The sequence below is a fragment of the Podarcis liolepis genome (genome assembly GCF_965112155.1).
Source record: "Podarcis liolepis genome assembly, chromosome: 8".
Classification (NCBI taxonomy): Eukaryota; Metazoa; Chordata; class Lepidosauria; order Squamata; family Lacertidae; genus Podarcis; species Podarcis liolepis.
This window is the reverse complement of record NC_139560.1, coordinates 2124552-2144453: the sequence shown is the minus strand read 5'-3', so window position 1 is coordinate 2144453 and position 19902 is coordinate 2124552. Positions and strand designations below refer to the sequence as shown.

At 48.4% G+C, this 19902-nt stretch overlaps 1 protein-coding gene across 1 annotated transcript; it reads left to right on the top strand.

Annotated features, from left to right (window-relative positions):
• Positions 1–2982: 2982 nt before the first annotated feature.
• On the top strand, positions 2983–18474 carry LOC310713191 (UPF0598 protein C8orf82). Its single transcript, XM_083517061.1, has 3 exons — positions 2983–3200; positions 8485–8533; positions 17779–18474. The coding sequence occupies exons 1-3, from the start codon at positions 3060–3062 to the stop codon at positions 18222–18224; spliced, it is 636 nt and encodes a 211-aa protein (XP_083373187.1). The 5' UTR covers positions 2983–3059; the 3' UTR covers positions 18225–18474.
• The last annotated feature ends 1428 nt before the right edge of the window (positions 18475–19902 follow it).

The following is a 19902-nucleotide window of genomic DNA, read 5'->3' as shown; positions in this document are numbered from 1 at the left end:
TACAAAAATGTGCTTATTAGGAGAAATTTGCACTAAAACGCTGATTAATTTTCATCAGGACTTAAAATTCACATATTTCTGTAGCAATGTGGAGAAGTGAATTTAAAATTGGAAAATGAGAAACTAAGAAAACCGAAAGTGAAAGATCCTTTAATCCCTAAATAAGAATGAACTATGATAAAACTCTTTTAAGTCTCCCTACATTCGCCCTCCTTTTAACTTGAAGCAGATGTGGCATCCTTGTGATCATCTTTGCTGCTGTGAAAATAGGCTCTGATCAAGCATTGACCCACCATATTTAGGTTTCTTTTGCATTCCCTGCTGTTTTCTGCTCTGAAGTTTTCCTACATTCACCTCCACCTGCCTCCAAGGTGTAATAAATTTTTCATGCCGCAGCTCAAGCTGCTAAAGCAAAACGCAGTTATGTTCTTAACTGTCAGCAGGTGACAGTCTTGCTTTATTAGCCTTTGCTGTTAATGCTTTCTTGGTCGGCATCAATTTTTCAGCCCGTGACCTAGAAATATAAAAAGATGAGGAAGAAATCTCACCTGCCAACATCTGGCATTTGGGGCTGCTATTAAAGGCACACGAGTCATTAAATATTAGTCGATTTTGGGAGCTGGCAAAGCCTTTGCCATCTACGGCTGGCCATTTTTATGCCTGGTTTTGCAGGATACGTACAGTACAGGTACTGTACTTGGCTTTTTTATTATTGTAGTTTTGTGTGCTATCGATAATAGTCAGTAGGTGGCGGTGATGAGGCCTCTGCCATGGCTTTGCAACATCATTAAATTGCAAGAAAAAGCTGGTGGGGGGGGGGGGACCAAGTCATCCTTCTTGTAATACACTCTGCTTGGACTGCATGTTTGCCTAATGTCAATGGATTGGGAGTTCCAGTGGTCTGAACTGCAAGTTTGCCTTTTGTTGTTGTTGTTTAGTCGTTTAGTCGTGTCCGATTCTTCATGACCCCCTGGACCAGAGCACGCTAGGCCCTCCTGTCTTCCACCTCCTCCCACAGTTTGGTCAAACTCATGCTGGTCGCTTCGAGAACACTGTCCAACCATCTCGTCCTCTGCCATCCCCTTCTCCTTGTGCCCTCCATCTTTCCCAACATCAGGGTCTTTTCCAGGGAGTCTTCTCTTCTCACGAGGTGGCCAAAGTCTTGGAGCCTCGGCTTCAGGATCTGTCCTTCCAGTGAGCACTCAGGGCTGATTTCCTTGAGAATGGATAGGTTTGATCTTCTCACAGTCCATGGGACTCTCAAGAGTCTCCTCCAGCAGCAGAATTCAAAAGCATCAATTCTTCGGCGATCAGCCTTCTTGATGGTCCAGCTCTCACTTCCATACATCACTAATGGGAAAACCATGGCTTTTACTGTACCTTTGTTGGCAAGGTGATGTCTCTGCTTTTTAGGATGCTGTCTAGGTTTGCCTTTAGTATTCACGTAGGTAAATTATCTGAATGCAGCTACTTTCTATCTCCACTTTCATAATGGGTGAACTGGTTGGAGGCAAGGAGAAGTGTGTGATCGTGAGTTAGTGAGAGGAACTGGAGGAGCCTGCAATGATTTGCATGCTATTTGGAAGTGTCCTATGGAACTCAGTGGGACTTACATCTGAGTAGGCATGCTGGGGGGTTGGCCTGAAAGTCTCCTTTGGTGGGATATATATATATGGTTCTCGTTGGTTCCTCTGCCTTGGAAAGCCAAAAGGAAGACACACGAAAAAGTCAAGCATCATTTCCAGCCTTTCTCAATAAAGACACAGCAGCAGTTTAGGAAAGAAAATGTGGCAACCCAGTTTGGATTATAGAAACGTGAACAGGAGTCTGTAACATGGGTCAGAGGCCCTAAGCTCTGAAGATAATGAGGCCTTTTATGTGTCCAGCTGTCCTTTGTCAACAAGAAATTGTCACTTTTTGTGTGTGTTGAATATATGCTAAATGGTAATTTATGGACCTAATAGGTATCTCAAGCCATTTGCACATAACAAAAGATGTATTTTATCAAAATAATTGTTGAACTGAAATACAATTAAGAAGTATTTACAGTAATAGTGAAATACAATTAAGAAGTATATTAATAGTGAAATAATTATTAAGCTCTAACTTAAAATGATTTTTTATTCATAACAAACTTAAAAATGCACGCACATTGGCATTTGGCAATAACAGAAGTTCCTTTAGAAGCACAATTTGCAAAGACACATAATCTAGTCTCTAGAAACTTGCTGTAACAAGAAAACACTGCTTCTGTATGTAGGTTTTTAAAAAATATATCTTTATTAATTTAAAATAAATTACAGATGTAAATACAAGTAAACAAACATACAATCAAACAAACAAACAAACAAATAACAGAAAAATAAAACAAACCCCCACGCTATAAGATACAAGATTAATATAATTATCATCATATATACTCCTGATACTGAACACAATTATAAAACTTATAGAGAATAAATTTAAAACTGACTTCCAATTAATCTCACTGTACTTTATCTATCCATTACTTTATACCGCAGTTACATATTTCTTACATAGTTTCTTTTTACCTCCCTACGAACTTTTATTTATACAATACAGGGATCAGTCTAATTCTGCCAAGATGTTTCCTGTTATTCTGTAGTTTTCTAAATATTCTTTAAAGATTCCCCAATCCTTATAGACTTTTTGTTTTGATTGGCCTCTGCTGTATGTAGGTTTTATTTGTTTTTTATCTTATATTTTAGAAATGTACATCCAGTTGTTTTCCCTTTAAGTTTTTTGGGGTGCCCCCAAGAGAGTGGGGCCCTAAGCTATAGCTTGTTTAGCTTATACTGTACGTAAATCAGGCACTGACATACGGTAGGTCAGATCGCTGAGCAAGGAAGGGATCCGCCCGCACGAAGAGCTGCTTGGACTCGGCGTCCAATGCAGCGAGCGGAACGTTTCTACGCGCCTCCGGAGCGTGGGGGAGGCAGGTCCGTCGCCGGACCGGTCCCCCATTGCACTTCCGGTTAGACTAGGCCTCGGTCGCGGCCCGGGTCCTCTCGTCGTTGTCGTCTGGTACCGAAACCGGGATGCGGCTGCTGCGTGGCGGGCTTCGTTTTCTGCTGAGGCCGGGGATCCGCCGCGGCCCCGACCGGCCGGCCTACCAGCAGGGCCAGAGCCCCACGCCCCGCACCCGAGAGTACTTCTATTACATCGACCACCAGGGACAGGTATGGGGGGCGGGGGGGGTGGCAGGGAGAGGAGGGTCATGGGGCTGCCCCCTAGAAGGGTGCTGTGGCTTATCACGGCCTAGCAAGCCCGACAGGACGGTCGGGGCCCGTTATTTCGTATATATGTAAAAGTGTGGCAATGGGGGGGGTATAATAATACTACTAATAATAAACTAATAATAATAATTAATAATTAAGGTATACCGGACCAAGGCCGTTTAGGGCTTTAAAGGTCAACACCAACACTTTGAATTGTATAGGAAGAGAGGTCTCCCAGGAATCGCTGTATGTATGTATTTGTGTACAGTGGTACCTCGGGTTACATACGCTTCAGGTTGCATACGCTTCAGGTTACAGACTCCGCTAACCCAGAAATATTGCTTCAGGTTAAGAACTTTGCTTCAGGATGAGAACAGACATCCGGCGGCACAGCAGCAGCAGGCCCCATTCGCTAAAGTGGTGCTTCAGGTTAAGAAGAGTTTCAGGTTAGGTACGGACCTCCGGAACGAATTAAGTACTTAACCCGAGGTACCACTTTATTTATTTATTTATTTATTTATTTGCACTTATTTAATAATAACGAAGTCGGTCACGAAGAGTCAGGCACGACTAAACAACAACATTTAATAATAATAATAATAATAATAATAACTTATTACAGTGATACCTCTGGACGCGAATGGGATCCGTTCCGGAGCTCCGTTCCCATCCTGAACAGAACGCAACCCACGTCTGCGGTGTGCACGGGTCGCGATTCGCCACTCTTGCGCATGCGCGTGACGTCATTTTGAGCCTCTGCACAGCTGCGAGCGGCGAAACCCAGAAGTAACCCGTTCCGTTACTTCCGGGTCACCGCAGAATGCAACCTGAAAATGCTCAACCTGAAGCATATTTAACCCAAGGTATGACTGTATTTCTACCCCACCCATCTGGCTGGGTTTCCCCAGCCACTCTGGGCAGCTTCCAACAAAAGATTAAAAATACATTAAAACATCAGTCATTAAAAGCTTCCCTAAACAGGGCTGCCTTCAGATGTCTTCTAAATGTCAGGTAGTTGTTGTTCTCTTTGACATCTGGTGGGAGGGCATTCCACAGGACTGGCGCCACTACAGAGAAAGCCCTCTCCCTGGCTCCCTGTAGCTTTGCTTCTTGCAATGAGGGAACCGCCAGAAGGCCCTCGGCGCTGGACCTCAGCGTCCGGGCAGAACGATGAGGATGGAGACGCTCCTCCAGGTATACTGCGCCAAGGCTATTTAGGGCTTTAAAGGTCAACACCAACACTCCTGACTCTAATGAGAGTTGGAGTCCAAAACATTTGGCGAGCCCCAGGATGGCGAAGACTGCCTTGAAGCTTGCAAACTAGGGCTTTGTCGTGTTTTGTGCCTCGTTGGCCAAATTCCACCTCCTCATGCTCAGGCTGACTTCCTGTATCTATGCTTGCAGAAGAGGCAGAGAACATCCAGAGTTGCAGAGCTGGTCCTGTAACCTTCTTCCTATGAACCTGGGGAGCGTGCAGGGATGGAGGAAGGCAGCCATTTGTGTCTGAATGGTGTGAAAAAAGGTGCTTTAAAATGTTTGCCTTAGTGAGGAGAGGGCCTTTGGACTCTGCTTCTGATACCAAAATGGCTTGGGCTGGCAAGGCTAGGCTTTTCCTGTTCTCATGGGTAAGTAGTTTAATCACACAGTCTATTCTTTGCCAAGGACTAATATTAATTTATGCTTCCTTGTTGCTTTAGCTCCTTAGGACCCAATGGAAGCAATCCCTTCCATGGTGAGGGGTAGGGCTGGGCGATATATTGATATATCATCCAAAACTGGTTTGAAGTCCATATTGTGATAGCCCTTTCAAAACATTTGACCTGGCAATATGTCGCCATATAGCTCCATCCTTATTTCAGACCTTGTGACGTTTCTGAGCCCAATTCATAGTGTTGGTGCTGATCTTTAAGGCCCTAAACGGCCTCAGTCCAGTATACCTGAAGCAGCGTCTCCACCCCCATCGTTCTGCCTGGACACTGAGGTCCAGCTCCGAGGGCCTTCTGGTGGTTCCCTCCCTGCGAGAAGTCAAGTTACAGGGAACCAGGCAGAGGGCCTTCTTGGTGGTGGCACCCGCCCTGTGGAATGCCCTCCATTCAGATGACAAGGAAATAAACAACTACCAGACTTTTAGAAGACATCTGAAGGCAGCCCTGTTTAGGGAAGCTTTTAATGTTTGATGCATTACTGTATTTTAATATTTTGTTGGAAGCCGCCCAAAGTGGCTGGGGAAGCCCAGCCAGATGGGCGGGGTATAAATAAATAAATTATTATTATTATTATTATTATTATTATTATTATTATTATTATTATTCAGTATATCATTACGCTTAGCTGATGGAATTATCACAGTGTTGCAAACCAGATATCGCCCAGCCCTGCTGTTCACATCTGCATAGCTCCGTCCTTATTTCAGGCATCGTGATGTATCTTGATGTTTGGCTGATGAAATACCGCAATGTTGAAAGCCAGATATCGCCCAGCTGTAGTGCGGGGCTCTCCTTTTCACGGCAGCCCAATGTTAATAGCCACCTCTAGCACAGATCTCTGCCGGTTGAGTGGCAGATGCATGGTGTGCCTGAAAAGTGCCGCTTGGCATTGCGCCAAGCCTTGGGGCTGTTTGGGCCTCTTTTTAATCCATTAGCGTTAACTGCCGATTCACGTAGTCGCCTCCACTGCATTAATGGTGTATCGAATTAGTGCTGAATGAATCATTATGGGGGAGATTAGGAGTTGTAATTAGTGTTAAAAGAGGAGTTCGTGGCCGCCCTGGTGCTCTGGACTGATCTGGAAATTAGCAGTCCTCAAGAATGTGGGAGCTCTGAGTTGCAAACAGCTCCATTGTTGGCATTCACCAGTCAGTGAATAGCCCTTTAGGAAGCTGGTTGACCCTTGCCCTTTGCTCAGTCTATCCAGAGCCCAATATTACCATGCGTTAGATAATATGGTGGAAGCCAAGTTAAGGGGCAGAAGTACTGTTGGCTGAGCTATTTTGAAGCCCTTTGTTTCTTTGAGGCATCCAGTGACCCAGTTCTCTCCTAATGCTAAGCCATGGTTTGTCTTAATTGGGGTTTGTTGAGCTGTTTATCAGCTCCATCTGGTACGCAGGATGAGACCCTATCCTGCCCTATCCTGTCTCGCCAGGGTGGTGCATGCTCTAATTATCTCCCGCTTGGACTACTGCAATGCTGTCTACGTGGGGCTACCTTTGAAGGTAACCCGGAAACTACAGTTAATCCAGAATGCGGCAGCTAGACTGGTGACTGGGAACGGCCGCTGAGTCCACGTAACACCGGTCCTGAAAGACCTACATTGGCTCCCAGAACGTTTCCAAGCACAATTGAAACTGTTGGTGCTGACCTTGAAAGCCCTAAACGGCCTCGGTCCAGTATACCTGAAGGTGCGTCTCCACCCCCATCGTTCAGCCCGGACATTGCAGTCCAGCGCTAAGGGCCTTCTGGTGGTTCCCTCACTGCGAGAAGCCAAGTTACAGGGAACCAGGCAGAGGGCCTTCTTGGTAGTGGCACCCGCCCTGTGGAACACCCTCCCACCAGATGTCAAAGAGAAAAATAACTACCAAACTTTTAGAAGACATCTGAAGGCAGCCCTGTTCAGGGAAGCTTTTAATTTTTAATAGGTTATTGTATTTTAGTGTTCTGCTGGAAGCCGCCCAGAGTGGCTCAGGAAACCCAGCCAGATGAGCGGGGTATAAATTATAATTATTATTAAATTACAAGTTGACAATGAAGCAGAGGGAGAAGAGAAAGGTGGTGCTGGGCAAACCGTGAGCTGTGTGGGCCTGGGTCTCTTGAAGGTACCGGTGTGTGGCTCATAACTAGTGCTATTTTCCTAGAAAAAGAGGTGCCAGATCTCGCCATGAACACCTCCCTGGTTCTCTTACACAGTGGTACCTTGGTTGTTGACCTTAATCCATTCCGTCTGACTCCCAGAACTGTTCGGATACCAAAGCACAGTGTTCTGGTCCTGGGGGCTAACTGTGAGGCGAGGTCCGAGTCTGGGCCGAGGTTGAGGGTGCAGTATGGAGGCAGTCCATCAAAGCTGAAGCTGGGTCCAAGGCAGGGAGTCGGGTGAGGTCAGGAACTCTGGCAGAAGAGCAGGACAGAGTGCCGGCAGGAACAGGTTACCAACAATGTTGCTCCCACAACTTGGGACTGGGCTGGCTGGCTTTTATCTGCCCCGAGGCATAGGGCGGCCCCGATCCTCAGGTGACTCGCCTCTCCTGGCCTGGAGGTGAGCACTCCTCCTGCGGGAACTTAGTTCCCTCCGCCTCTCTGCCCTGAGCCTCTGCAGCTCAGGAGAGGCTGGAGGGTTACTGGACCCAGAGGCAGCCTCACCTTCCCCTGACGGGGCTGAGAGTGGAGCACCTGCAGGCAATGGGTCCTCCATCACCTGAGGATCCAGCACAGGTGAGGACCCTTCAGGCTCAAGCCCCAGCCCCGGCTCAGCTGGTTCTGGAGGCGGGGACTTCTGTGTAGGCTGGGATTCCTCAGGTTCAGCCTCTGAGTCCGATTCCCAGGCCATCACACACAGCTTCTGATTGGCTGCAGAAGCTTCCTGCACTCAATCGGAAGCCGCGTTGGACGTTCGGCTTCCAAAAAACGTTGCTAACTGGAACACTTACTTCCAGGTTTGCGGCATTCGGGAGCCGATTTGTTCGGGAGCCAAGCCGTTCGACAAGCAAGTTACCACTGTCTTGGCGATGTCACCCATCTGAGAGTTCCGGCTGAAATAAAGCCCTGCCCATAACAATCCCACCCCAAATGTGTTTTGAGTTAGGTGGCAATACTTTCCTACTAAATGTGCTGAGGGCTGTAGTCTCAGAACCAGTTCCAGCCACTAAGTTGTGCAGGATGCATTGCGTGGATCTGTACAGATCTTGCCACGCTGACTGTTTGAGAAGAAGCCCACATCTGCTGCAACCTTCTTCAGTCCGGTTTTGGACAGCTCAGTGATGGCAAGACATGGCTCAGGTTGCAAGTGAGGTCCAAGGTGAAGCCAACTGAGAAGGTTGCTGGACTCAGCATGTATCATCAACTTGGCTGTGTGACCCAGGCTGAGAGTCTTTGGTTCCACCTTGAGCGGTGGAGCTCTCTGGTCCTTCAGCTACACCCATACAGCCCTCCCCACCCTGCCTGCCTTGAATAGTTGTGTTTTACCAGACTGTCTGCTCATCATCCTGTTTCTTTCTTCTCTTTCTCCCAATCCCTCCTCCGGCAACCCTGTGCAGCTTTTCCTGGACGATGCCAAAGTCAAGAACTTCATCACGTGTTTCAAAGGTAATGTCCACCTGCTCCGTCCCGGTCTGCACAGCTCCTACATGTATGCCCCGCAGAGGACCTTAAGGTCCATAAATAGCAACATCCTAGAGGTCCCAGGCCCTAAGAAAGTCAGACTAGCCTCAGCCAGAGCCAGGGCCTTTTCAACACTGTCCCCGGCCTGGTGGAATGCTCTGCCTCATGAGACCAGGGCCCTGCAGGATCTGATTTCTTTCCGCAGGGCCTGTAAGACAGAGTTCTTCTGCCTGGCCTTTGGCTTGGAATCAACTTGATCCCCTTCCCCACTTTCTTTTTTCCTTTCTCCTTCTGTGATGGAACTCCTATTTGGGGACTTCCCTGGCTTTTTTCTGGCCCACGTAGGACCAGTCTGGATAGTTGGCCTTGGTGAACATATGATACTGTCATCCCCAAAAAGTTTTTGATTTGAGTTTCTACTGAAATGAGGCTGCATTTTAATGTTGTATTTTAATCTTGTTTTTAAGTTATATTTTAATTAATTGTTTTTATACTTGGTGTTAACCGCCCTGAGCCTGGTCTTGGCTGGGGAGGGCGGGGTATAAATAAAATTGATGATGATGATGATGATGATGATGATGATGATGATGATGATGAAGGCACCCATCCCTCCTTGAGTCAGCTGAGCAGGGTCAGTGGTCACCGTCACGGGAGCAGAAACAAATTGCACACGGCGGGCTTGACTCTTCCAAGTCATCATTGACAGTGGTGGCTGCCTGGTGCCGATTAGGTGACCAAACAAGCCCCTGTGTTGCATAGAGAACGTCAGCACTGTCTAGGCAACACGATGACCATGTACATACGCAATAGACAATCTTTATAGAATTCCTTCAAAGCATAACAAGTACAAAATGAAATCTTTAGTCTCAAAGTCTCTGAAAATCTTTAAGTGAAGCGAGGTACCAGACTTTGTACGATGAAAGACAAGCTGTGAAGCTTTGTGTATTCAGCAAATATGATGTCCAACGCTGAACAGTGATTCCAGATATTGACTACTGTTTCGTAGAATTCTTCGCCAGCGTGGTGGGAGGATATAGAATTGCTTCATAAAGGTAAAGGTAAAGGGACCCCTGACCATTTGGTCCAGTCGTGGCCGACTCTGTGGTTGCGGCGCTCATCTCGCTTTATTGGCCGAGGGAGCCGGCATAGAGCTTCCGGGTCATGTGGCCAGCATGACTAAGCCGCTTCTGGCAAACCAGAGCAGCGCACGGAAACGCCGTTTACCTTCCCGTCGGAGCGGTACCTATTTATCTACTTGCACTTGACATGCTTCTGATTTCATGTAAATGAAAATATCAAATGCTGTGGAACAGTGCTCATGTAATAATGTAGTCACTGTTCAGTGTTGGACATCATATTCATTTAAAGATTTTCAGATGTTTTGAGACTAAAGATTTCATTTTGTTATGGTTTGAAGAAATTCTATAAAGATTGCCTGTTGCGTACCTACATGGTCATCGTGTTGCCAAGACATTGGTGCTGATTAGGGACTGGTGAGGCAGAAGACAGGGAGCCCCACGGGAGGTGGAACCAGAGACAGGCAGAGCCAACTGCCTCTAGTTTTGACCCAATCCTCCTCCTCCCTCCTGAGTATTATAGGGGGCAACACTGAGATTGAGGAGGAGGTGGAGGAAACTGACACGCAGGACACCCCCCGCCCCCGGACTGGTTGTAAGAAAGAATGCATTCCCTTGAAGGTGGGGGGCTTGCCTTCGTTAGTGTTTTTTAAACAGAGGTTGGATGGGATTCTGTGGTTCTGGCATCAGGGGCTGGACTAGATGACCCTCAGTCCCTTCCAGCTCTACAGTTCTTTGATTTTAAGAAGGCAGGCAGCTGTGAGGCTGAGATGGGTGGGGCAGTGCCCCGTTCATCCAAACAGAGCAGCCTTCATTGGTTGTTAACGTTGTTCTAGCACATTCATGTTGTTCTAGCACACCGACTGACAGTGCCTGGCAGAATCTAGACTGCCAGCAGGTTCTTTCCAGTCCCCCCACACTTCCCGTGACCTCCCAGCCCGTAAGCATATCTTCTTTGAGTGCCAACGAGGCTGAGGAGCTGTCAGTTCCTCCAGGACTGCGTCTAAGCACCTTTTAAAGGTGGCGCCGTGGGTTAAAGCACTGAGCCTAGGGCTTGCCGATCAGAAGGTCGGCGGTTCGAATCCCCGCAATGGAGTGAGCTCCCGTTGCTCGGTCCCACCTCCTTCCAACCTAGCAGTTTGAAAGCACCTCAAAGTGCAAGTAGATAAATAGGTACCACTCTGGCGGGAAGGTAAACAGCTTTTCCGTGTGCTGCTCTGGGTCGCCACATGACCCAGAAGCTGTACGCCGGCTCCCTCGGCCAGTAAAGCGAGATGAGCGCCGCAACCCCAGAGTCGGTCACGACTGGACCTAACAGTCAGGGGTCCCTTTACCTTTACCTTTAATTTGGTTTTAACTACGCATTGCTTGAAGGGTGTCGTGGGCTGGCCTGAGGTTCAGCTTCCGTTTGACAGCAAATTGCAAGGAGGGAGCGGTTGTGTGAGTTGAAGAACACTTTGGCCTGTGACTTTTGTTCCTGGGGGGGGGGAAAACTTTTTCACGCAGGTTATGCAAGCTCTGGCAGGTGCTCCTGAGCAGATGGTGTCCCCCCCCCCCCACGAATAGTCAACGGTTGTGTAAGTGAGATCTCCTGGTGAGAATTAGAGGATCCTATGCTAAGCCATTGCATGATCCTGAAAATCCCCGCTTGGAGACTTTTTATCTTCTCCGGAGCGGCACTCATCCCCTCCAGTGTTCCTGTGTTAAGACCTGGTGGCGTAATCTTTAATCGGTATTAAAAGCCCAGGCCGGCGCGCCACCAGGCCTTGCGAGGCCGAGGCAGTGAAGTGGTGCTCCACCCCTGGGGGCAAATGAGGCTGGTGAGATTGCTCCACATCTAGGGTGGGGTTTGAGGGAGAGCACGCTGGTTGCAGGATGCTGTCCTGCCAGCCCCATTCTTTTCCCTGTCCTCAGAGCTGAGCACCAGATGTTCCTCCGCCAAACCTCACAATATGCCTTGACCTCCCCATTTCCTCATGCCGGCTTTTGCTAATCCGGAACCCTCCCATAATCGTTCACGGTAGTCAACGTTTGCTGTAGCAAATCTCCAGCTAAAAGAGGCCTTTGGGGACAATAAGGTCCAGTGATGTTTCCCCCCATCAGCTGGCAAATAGGATCCAGGCTTGCAACTGCCTCTGCCCCACCCATTTCCCCCGCACATTCTTCTCCCTGAGGCTAAGATGCATTGTGCATTGGTTGAGCGCATCAGTCAGCAGCCTGGTGCAATCCCACCAGTGCCATGTGTTACCATGCAGTTGTAGCTCAGTAGTTGAGTATCCGCATTGCATGCAAAAAGTCCCGGGTTCAAACCCCGTCATCTTCAGGTAGAGCTGGGAGGGCTGCTGCCAGTCAGTGTTGACAGCACTGGGTGATAATAATAATAATAATAATAATAATAATAATAATAATAATAATACTTTATTATTTATAACCCGCCCATCTGGCTGGGTTTCCCCAGCCACTCTGGGCAGCTTCCAACAAAACACTAAAATACAATAACCTATTAAACATTAAAAGCTTCCCTAAACAGGGCTGCCTTCAGATGTCTTCTAAAAGTCTGATAGTTGTTCTTCTCTTTGACATCTGGTAGGAGGGCGTTCCACAGCGCGGGCGCCAGCACTGAGAAGGCCCTTTGCCTGGTTCCCTGTAACCTCACTTCTCGCAGGGAGAGAACCGCCAGAAGGCCCTCGGAGCTGGACCTCAGTGTCCGGGCAGAAAGATGGGGGTGGAGACGCTCCTTCAGGTATACTGGACCGAGGCCGTTTAGGGCTTTCAAGGTCAGCACCAACACTTTGAACTGACCTTGGAAATGTACTGGGAACCAATGTAGGTCTTTCAAGACCGGTGTTATGTGGTCTTGATGGCCACTCCCAGTCACCAGTCTAGCTGCCGCATTCTGGATCAGTTGTAGATCTAGTTGGGCTAGGTATGCCGGTGTAACGTTTGGTATGAGGCAGCTTTCTGTGTTCTTTTCCTTCCTTCCCTTGGTTAGTCACACCCTACATCAGTCACAGAGGAAAAGAACCTTATCAGATGGAAGACCTAATTGGATATGCGTATGATAGAATTTGTTTTTTAAAATTAATACTTCCACTCAAACCTTTTTACAGTGGTACCTCGGGTTAAGTACTTAATTCGTTCTGGAGGTCCGTTCTTAACCTGAAACTGTTCTTAACATGAATCACCACTTTAGCTGATGGGGCCTCCTGCTGCCGCTGCACCACCAGAGCATGATTTCTGTTCTCATCCTGAAGCAAAGTTCTTGAAGAACTATTTCTGGGTTAGCAGAGTCTGTAACCTGAAGCGTATGTAACCTGAAGTGTATGTAACCCGAGGTACCAGTGTATTTTCTATTTTGACAAAGTAATAATCATAAATAAATAAGAATAAAAATCTGTACCCCACCACCAAGACCATTCCATTGTAGCTATCCAACTTCCCAAAATTTCAACACCTCTTGTGATGGTTTGACCCCTTTCCATTTTAGCAGTACAAATTCTACAAACACCTTCCATATCTCCTCAAAATCATTTCTTCTGCGTATTCCCCGTCTTACCTTAATGGCACATGTTAACTTATCATTAACAGCTGTATCGCACACCCCTTTATACCATTCTTCTATTTTATATTCTGCCTGCCCCTTCCACTTCCTAGCTATCATAATTTGTGCAGCTGTCAATAAATTTGTGAGCAAGTCCTTCGTAGCCTCCAAACCTTCCACCCCATCCTAAATTGAGAATACACTCAAATCTTCTTCCTTTACAAAAAAGAAACAACATAGAAACCAATGGGCTGGCAAGGAACGTGTTTTTGCTTTGAGAAATGGCCAGTCATTTCCTAATGTGGGTGACTTGGGTGCCAGGAAGTATCTTCTGGGGGGCATAAACTTATGCCAGGATCTTACAGGTAGGTAGCCGTGTTGGTCTGCCGTAGTCGAAACAAAATAAAAAAATTCCTTCCAGTAGCACCTTAGAGACCAGCTAACTTTGTTACTGGTATGAGCTTTCGTGTGCATGCATGAAGTCTGAAGAAGTGTGCATGCACACAAAAGCTCATACCAGTAAACTTAGTTGGTCTCCAAGGTGCTACTGGAAGAATTTTTTTTTTATTATGCCAGGATCGACCTTCCTTGAGAGAACCTCAGGGTTCAATTTATATCAGAAGCTTGGAAGGATTGGTAGAAATGTGTGAGAAAGTGGTGGTATATTGTTGTTTAGTTGTTTAGTCGTGTCTGACACTTCGTGACCTCCAGGACCAGAGCACACCAGGCCCTCCTGTCTTCCACTTCGTCCCACAGTTTGGTCAAACTCAGGTTCATAGCTTCGAGAACACTGTCCAACCATCTCGTCCTCTGTCGTCCCCTTCTCCTTGTGCTCTCCATCTTTCCCAACATTTCCAGGGAGTCTTCTCTTCCCCTGAGGTGGCCAAAGTCTTGGAGCCTCAGCTTCAGGATCTGTCCTTCCAGTGAGCACTCAGGGCTGATTCCCTTCAGAATGGAGAGGTTTGATCTTCTGGCAGTCCATGGGACTCTCAAGAGTCTCCTCCAGCACCAGAATCCAAAAGCATCAATTCTTCAGCGATCAGCCTTCTTTATGGTCCAACTCTCACTTCCATACATCACTACTGGGAAAACCATAGCTTTAACTATACAGTGGTACCTCGGGTTAAGTACTTAATTTGTTCCGGAGGCCTGTTCTTAACCTGAAACTGTTCTTAACCTGAAGCACCACTTTAGCTAATGGGGCCTCCTGCTGTCACCACGCCACTGGAGCACAATTTCTGTTCTCATCCTGAAGCAAAGTTCTTAACCTGAGGTACTAATTCTGGGTTAGCGGAGTCTGTAACCTGAAGCGTCTGTAACCTGAAGCGTATGTAACCTGAGGTAGCACTGTACGGACCTTTGTTGGCAAGGTGATGTCTCTGCTTTCTGCTTTTTAAGATGCTGGAGGTATATACAAACCTACATTTAAAACTGAACCAGGAATTGCAGTAGTCCCCCCCCCTGCCTTCCTCTTGACTTTGGGTGGGCTGTCCATTCCCACCCCCCACCCCACCCCCGGTTTCATCTTCCAATGCACCAGTTGTAACCGTGAGCAGTCTAGAGTTCATTTTTTTAAAAGGGGGGGAGAAAGAGAATGAAAGTGCCTGCCCGCTGATGTGCCCCCAACTCCTGCAGTTTGCCTCCTGCCTGGGGGTCGGATGCAGGTCAGAGGCAGAGCACCCCCCCCCCAAGACGATCTGCACTGCAGAGGGATGCTGTCACTGCGCCATGTCTCCACTTCCGCAGGAGCATCGTCAGCAGCACTCGGTTCCCTCCTGCCGCACATCGTTCCTCTTCAAAAGTGACATGTCCCAGGACAGCAGAGGCCCAGTGGAGGGAGGAGTGGAGCTAAAACGGTTTTCAAGAGCCCCCAGTTCAGATTTGCCATTCCTATGTGCTCTCTCCTCCAGCCACTGCTGTAAGTCTCAATCCTCCCCTTCCTCGTATCATTAAAAATCATAGCTAAGTGGGATTCAGGGCTGTGCTTCCAGCTAGCACACAGTCGCCTGGGTTTAAGAGCCCTCCGATTTGAAGATCCGGGGGCAGGAATCTCCTTTCCCGCTTGCGAAACATCCCTGCCAAATCCACGTGGGATTTTGCACCGACACATAACGTGATGAGCTTGGGATCGGGCTTGTGCGAGCCGCATCCTTCCTTTTCCCCACCGCTTCCAGTAGCTCCCAGCAAAACAAACAAAACACGCACGGCGTGTGCCTGTTTGCATCTTAATTTCCTTCCGCCAATTACGCGGCTGCACCTGCGCTATTAATAACTCAGATTTACGACTCTTCCCACCTGCCTGTGTTCTGCGGCTCGCGCTTGTAAATGCCGCTGGGTCCGCTGCCTCCGGGTCGCAGTTGTTTGGGCTGAATGCCAAAGAGAAGCAGAACATCCAAATGGCTTGCCAAGGAAGCGCACAGCGAAGAAACGGCCTTCTGAGCTCAAAATAAACGAAGCCGATGGCCAAGGTGTTTGGCTTACGTGCTTGTTTTGATTAAGTCGCGTTCTGCTTGCGTTCCTTGGGCAAGAGCTGATGCTTGAGGGTCGCTCCACACATGCACCTGTGCTGGCCCCGGGGATAACCCGAGAAACACGGTCCAGGTCCGGTCCAGAATCCGAAGGAGTCAGTCCGACAGGGTCAAGGCAGGACACGAGGCAGGAAACCAGGCAAGGACAGGTACAGGATCTGGCATACAGCAATGTTGCTCCCGCAACCTGGGGCAAAGTTCGACAGCCTTTTATTTTTGTCGGGGTAGCAACCGGTCCTGATCCCCCAGCAACTCACCTCCCTGTTTCGCCCAAAGGTGAGCACTCCTCCTGCGAGTACTCAGGTCTCTCCTTCTCTCAGACCTCAGTCTCTGCAGCTCGGGAGACGTCGGTGGGTGACTAGACCCAGAGGCCGCCTCAGCCTCCCCTGACCCAACCGGTAGTGGAGCAGCTGTAAGTGATGGCCCAGCTGAAGGCAACGAGGGAATCCCCGAATCTGGAGCCAGGGCAGGCTCAGGCCCCTGACTCGGCCCAGCTGGTGTTGTTGCAGGGGAACCTGTGCAGACTGGGGCTCTTCAGGATCAGGCCCCAGGCTTGGTCCGGATGATGCCTGAGGCAAAGGATCCGGTGCAGACTGAGACCCCTCTGGTTCCGAGTCCGAGTCCCAGGTCATCACAGCACCTGCCTGGCTGTAGGGCACGAATCACGTCTGCTAGCCTCAGCCAACCTGGTGCCCTTCCGATGATTTGCACTGCAATGCCCAACAGCCCCAGGCAGCGCAGGGGCTGGTAGGATTCTAGCCCAAAACATCTGAATGGCACACGGTTGCGAGAGGCTGGCCTAGACCTTTCCGGCATAGTTTTTCCAAGTTCCCAAACTCCTTAAATGAGTGCAACTCTGTCTTCCAAAGACAAACCACACACAAGATAATGAGGATGATTTATCATTTATGTGCCACCCATCTGATTGAGTTGCCCAGCCACTCTGGGCGGCTTCCAGCAAATTATCAAGCCACCATAAAACATCACACATTAAAAACTTCCCTAAAAACTTCCCTGCCTTCTAAAAGTCAGATAGTTGTTTATTTCCTTGACATGCTAAGACATCTCTTTAAGAAGGGGGGGTGCCTTCAGTCTCTCAGATCCCTAAAGGCAAAACACACAAAGCGTAATCAGAGAACAGATGGGTTTGTAAATGAAGGGATCCTGCAAAATGGTTGTGTTAGTTGTGTTCCGTCTAGGGCTGTTTGCTGCTTGGCCGATCAGTTCGAAGGAGCCAAATAGAGCATGGTTCAGATTGCCTTCTTCTGAGCTGCAGGCTGGCCTTGCCTGATGCTCTCTTCCTCAAGGAAATCAGAGCTGGGAGCACAACAGAGAATACTTCATTTTGTCTATTTCAAGGGATGTTTGACCGCGGCCAGGGCCAGCCCATACATTAGGCAAAGGGAAGCCATTTGCTTCGGGTGGTGGATCGACCTCCTCTGGGGCTAGATGAACAATTAAGCACGTGCTCTGGGCGTCAAGGGAAGGGCAGGCACCGCAGAAATTTTCTACTGCCACATTTTTAACACGAATGATCACAAATTGCTCAACTGAGCGTTCATTTTCTCAGCTGAAGTATATTAAAAATCCCAACAGAGCAACTCTGCGACAAGGCAGGCTGGAAGCCTTATCTTTATTAAGCATAGAAGCAGATACATTATGTAAGATTAGTATCGAGGATCTGATCAAAGACCTTAGAAACAAGTGTGTGTGTGTAATAATATAAAGTGGAAGTATACAAAAATAGAAGGGCGCTCATCTCGCTTTACTAGCCAAGGGAGCCGGCGTACAGCTTCCAGGTCATGTGGCCACCATGACTAAGCCGCTTCTGGCGAACCAGAGCAGTGCACGGAAACGCCATTTACCTTCCCGCCAGAGTGGTACCTATTTATCTACTTGCACTTTGATGTGCTTTCGAACTGCTAGGTTGGCAGGAGCAGGAACCGAGCAACGGGGTGTTGCAGGGATTCGAACCGCCGACCTTCTTATCGGCAAGTCCTAGGCTCTGTGGTTTAACCCACAGCGCCACCCGCATGTGATGGTAGGAGATGGGAAACACATCAACTCTTGCTTTCTCTCCTGCAGACAAGCAGTTCCTGGTCTTCTTCTTCAAGCAGCTCAAGCTGAACCAGAGCGGGCGCTACGAAGCCGCCTTCCCCTACCTCTCGCCTTGCGGCCGCGAGCAGAACTTTGTCCGATGCGACGACCGGCCGATTGTCTTCACCCACCTCCTGCAGGGAGCATCGGGCGAGGAGCTGTTGTCTTACTGCGGCGGAGCGGACAAGCTGGCCGTGCCCTTCCAGCCCGAGAAGCTGCTGATGCTGCCCGAGAATGGGCGCCTCTACCACCCGGGGCCAGAGAAAGCTGGTGGCGTTGGGCTGGTGAAATCGGCCCTGGCCTTTGAGCTGAGCCCTTGCTTTGACTATGAGCAAGGAGCCAGCCAGGCGCCGACACATTTCCGCTGGCGTGACCGGCGCCACACCCTCACGAACGAACTCCTTCCGTTTATCCGAAAGGATGAGGGAACCTAGAACCGGCGCTTGGAGTTGTTGGGTTTGCCAGTCTGTGCCAACTGCATAGCCTTCCGGTTATGTGGGATGGTGTCCATAGCTGGAGATTGTGGCAAGGAGAGGACAGTTCCCGTCATCCCATGTGCCTTGTTGATCCAGGAACCAATCTGATGAAGAATGGGAGATGGAACACTTTGATCCATGGCTAGCCGCCATCTTGAGAAGGGTTTTCTGGACAGAGTCTCTTGGAATAAAATTATTCTGTCTCTTATCCTCTAGGCCTGGTATATTTCTCATTTGTTCCGCTGTCGAATGGCTCTTACTGTCAGTAAGTTGTTCCTGAAGTTTAGTTGGGATTGCCTTCCTTTTAAAAAAATAAATAAATATATTTTTATTAAACGATTTTAACAAAACAAATTATCCATCAAAATAACCAATTACATTTCCTCCCCTTTTTTATTCCCCCCTTCCCTCCCTCTCTCACCCGCTAAAGACTTCTCTCAGCTCCCCTCTCTGATTTCTTAGCACATATTATTCTCTGCATGTTAAAAATGGTACATACCATTGTGCGGCAGCAGCAGGAGGCCCCATTAGCTAAAGTGGTGCTTCAGGTTAAGAACAGTTTCACGTTAAGTACAGACCTCCGGAATTAATTAAGTACTTAACCCGAGGTACCACTGTATTATTATTATTATTATTATTATTATTATTATTATTATTATTACTAGTGTATTGGGTTCTCTGCTCTGGAACGTAGGGACGTGGGTGGCGCTGCGGGTTAAACCACAGAGCCTAGGACTTGCCAATCAGAAGGTCAGCGGTTCGAATCCCCGCGACGGGGTGAGCTCCCGTTGCTCAGTCCCTGCTCCTGCCAACCTAGCAGTTTGAAAGCACATCAAAGTGCAAGTAGATAAATAGGTACTGCTCCGGCAGGAAGGTAAACGGCATTTCCGTGCGCTGCTCTGGTTCGCCAGAAGCGGCTTAGTCATGCTGGCCACATGACCCGGAAGCCGTACGCCGGCTCCCTCAGCCAGTAAAGCAATAAAGCGAGATGAGCGCCGCAACCCCAGAGTCAGACACGACTGGACCTATTGGTCAGGGGTCCCTTTACCTTTACCTGCTCTGGAACAGCAGAAAAGAAGCTTGCTCCATTTTCCATGTGACAGCCCTTGAGATATCAGAAGATGACTATCATATCACCTCAGTGGAGAAAACTTCAACAGAAGTTTCATTGGGGTCATTTCCAGCTATGCCTTCGCTGGAGCTCAGGAGATCTCTTAAGGCAGGTGGTGCCTTTCAACAAAATGAAATTGTTTCCAAATACAACCATCCTCCTGTTCCCAAGGAAACAACACTTACCATGGTTTCCTCCTCTGAGAAATTTTAGATATCCGCTTTTAATAGGTGGACGTGATCTTTCTTGACAGCTTTCGATCCGAAGGCTGACATTTCCTGGCGAGCTTCTTCTGGATCCTGCCTCTAGCCGGGGAACCGAAATCCTCAGCGTCTTTCTCAGGATTGTATCTGGGCTGCACAAGATGGAGATTCCCCTCCTCTTCCCCCCGCTGACTATTTTTATCCAATTTAATGCTTTTAGGAGATCGCGCCGGGTGAAAAGAGGGGAAACCTCAGTGGGCCTAAAAGGCAGAGCTGAACGGCAAAATGGAAAGGAGCTTTGCTGTTCAGTATCTGCATAGAG